Source organism: Mandrillus leucophaeus, unplaced genomic scaffold (assembly GCF_000951045.1).
Source record: "Mandrillus leucophaeus isolate KB7577 unplaced genomic scaffold, Mleu.le_1.0 Scaffold429, whole genome shotgun sequence".
Lineage (NCBI taxonomy): Eukaryota > Metazoa > Chordata > Mammalia > Primates > Cercopithecidae > Mandrillus > Mandrillus leucophaeus.
In genome coordinates this window covers 578616-581388 of record NW_012104576.1, presented here as the reverse complement: position 1 = coordinate 581388, position 2773 = coordinate 578616, and the positions used below count along the sequence as shown (strand labels likewise).

At 55.7% G+C, this 2773-nt stretch overlaps 1 protein-coding gene across 4 annotated transcripts in view; it reads left to right on the top strand.

Annotated features, from left to right (window-relative positions):
• Positions 1–2773, top strand: part of GNAI2 (guanine nucleotide binding protein (G protein), alpha inhibiting activity polypeptide 2) — a 29592-nt gene that overhangs the window by 20485 nt on the left and 6334 nt on the right. For 3 of the 4 annotated variants that reach the window (XM_011993290.1, XM_011993287.1, XM_011993289.1), the window contains exons 2-4: positions 1348–1390; positions 1647–1788; positions 2272–2432. In XM_011993290.1, the coding sequence (XP_011848680.1) occupies positions 1386–1390; positions 1647–1788; positions 2272–2432 (308 nt within the window). In that variant the 5' untranslated portion in view covers positions 1348–1385. The remainder of the gene's footprint in view (positions 1–1347; positions 1391–1646; positions 1789–2271; positions 2433–2773) is intronic. The other variant, XM_011993291.1, reaches the window with a different exon arrangement.

The following is a 2773-nucleotide window of genomic DNA, read 5'->3' as shown; positions in this document are numbered from 1 at the left end:
CCTCCCAAAGTGCTGGGATTACAGGCTTGAGCCACCGTGCCCGGCCTTTTTTTTTTTTTTTTTTTTAAAGACCAAGTTTCGCTCTTGTTGCCGAGGCTGGAGTGCAATGGCATGATCTCGACTCACTGCAATCTCCACCTCCCAGGTTCAAGCGATTCTTCTGCCTCATCCTCCCGAGCCTCTGGGATTACAGGCACCCGCCACCATGCCCAGCTAGTTTTTGTTATTTTTAGTAGAGATGGGGTTTTGACATGTTGGCCAGGCTGGTTTCGAACTACTGACTTCAGGTGATCCACCTGCCTCGGCCTCCCAAAGTGCTGGGATTACAGGCGTGAGCCACCGCGCCGGTGGAATCTGCTCTTTTAAACCCCTCCCCAGGGCATTGTCCTGCAGGGTCTTAGCCACATTTTGAGAATGGCAGGGTGGACCTGGCATCATGGGTTCCCTCCATCCTCTTGCCCTTCTGAGTCCTGGCTACATTATCTTAGATCAATATTTTATTTTTCTGAGCCTCAATGTCCTTGTCTGTAGAATGGGAACAGAAACAATATCTTCTGTGACTAACACGAGAGAATGCAGCAAATCTCAGTATCAGCTAAGGAGAAATATGGGCCGGGGTGTACCAGGCCAGGGAAAAGCTTGAGTCAGTATGGGCGTGTGTGGGTGTGGGTGTGTGAAATACATCGCAGGTCTCCCAGATTCATGAGTCAGTACGTTTCTGTGTTAAACTGTAGGTCTCCCAGATTCTAGCCTTCTAGCCTCCATCTGCTCAGGGCAGACTTGGGTGCCGTGAGCAGAGGGCGGGGCATTGGGCCACGTCCAGAAAGCTGAAGTGTGACGCTGTGCTCCTGCTTAGGGCCCTGATTGCTAAGGCTCAGAGTGTGGGGAGAAGAAGGGCTGCTACCCTGTTGGATGGAGTATGCAGGGCATCTTCCTGCCAGCTCTGCCCAGGGTACCGTATTGGCATGCACCAGCTGCACAGGTTGGTGAGCCTATGTATGTGAGAACAGGTTGACTCCTTCAGGTCTGGCCAAGTCTCCAGCCAAGACCCCTGAACTCAACCAGGACAATGGGGAGCCATGGTGGGCAGCAGAGCTTGTGGGAGGCAAAGGCCTGCAGAGAGTCCGCCATGGGGCACAGGTGCTCTAGGTTACCTTGACCACTGTGGCCCTGCCAGCTGCATTCCTGGTAGCTCAACTGCCCACCAGGCCCAGCTGCCTCCATCTCACGGTGCAGCTGGTAGGATGGTTAGTTCTGCCTCCTGGGCTACAGGTGTCTGGGCATTTGTTCTGTGCCTGTGGAGCCCCTCTGGGCCTGCCCCCTGACCACCTGTGCCCTCTGTTCCAGGTGCTGGGGAGTCAGGGAAGAGCACCATCGTCAAGCAGATGAAGTAAGTGCTGTATCCCAGAGGCAGTGCCCAAACTCCAACTTCCCCTCTTCATCCTCTGGGCCTGTACTGCCCCCGACTACAGGCCCAGCCAGTCTTAGCCAGGCCCAGAACCTTCTCAGAGGCAGTCACTTATCCTCAGGTCCCAGTGGGTCAGGGGCAGTTTTTTCTTCTCTGAAGCAGGTCCCAGCAGCCCCAGGCAGCTGTGGGAACTCCCAGTGCCCTGGGGACACTAACCTTCCTGGTCCCTGGCTATCAGGATCATCCACGAGGATGGCTACTCCGAGGAGGAATGCCGGCAGTACCGGGCGGTTGTTTACAGCAACACCATCCAGTCCATCATGGCCATTGTCAAAGCCATGGGCAACCTGCAGATCGACTTTGCCGACCCCTCCAGAGCGGTATGTGCCCTCCGCCCCACCCTCTCCCACCTCCCAAAAGGTTTCAGGGTGGCTGGGTGTGGTGGCTTATGCCTGTAATCCCAGCACTTTGGGAGGCTGACGCAGGTGGATCACCTGAGGTCAGGAGTTCAAGACCAGCCTGGCCAACATGGTGAAACCCCATCTCTACCGAAAATACAAAGATTAGCCGATCATGGTGGCACGTGCCTGTAGTCCCACCTACTTGGGAGGCTGAAGCAGGAGAATCGCTTGAACCCAGAAAGTGGAGGATGCAGTGAGCCAAGACCGCCCCACTGCATTCTAGACTTGGTGACAGAGCTAGACTCCATTGCAGAAAAAAGAAAAAAAAAAGGTTTTAGGGCAAGTCTCATCCTAGGGAATCCAAGAATACCCTAGCCTGGGCCCCATTCCAGAGGTTTCCCTGCCTCTGGCAGGGTGGGGGTACATTCCTTCAACTGCCTGACCACCCGCCGCTGTGCCCAGGACGACGCCAGGCAGCTATTTGCACTGTCCTGCACCGCCGAGGAGCAAGGCGTGCTCCCCGATGACCTGTCCGGCGTCATCCGGAGGCTCTGGGCTGACCATGGTGTGCAGGCCTGCTTTGGCCGCTCAAGGGAATACCAGCTCAACGACTCAGCCGCCTAGTGAGTGCTTTGAGGGGCTGGGCTGGGCAGGGCAGGGGCTGGGGGAGGACTAAAGGCTGGACTGGAGGGCCTGAGAACCCCCAGAAGGACACTGCTGGTCTTTGCTCATGAAACCGAAGATCGTTAACCAAGGCCTTGGTGTTTTTTGGTTTGGGGGGTAGGTGGGTGACACGTTATTGAACGACCAGGAGGAATGACAGGCAGGTGGCTTATACAGTACATCTCTTCCAGTTGAGTCTGATCTGTCTTGACATACAGTCTTCTAAAGAACATTTGCAGCCGGACGCGGTGGCTCACACCTGTAATCCCAGCACTTTGGGAGGCCGAGGTGGGCGGATCAT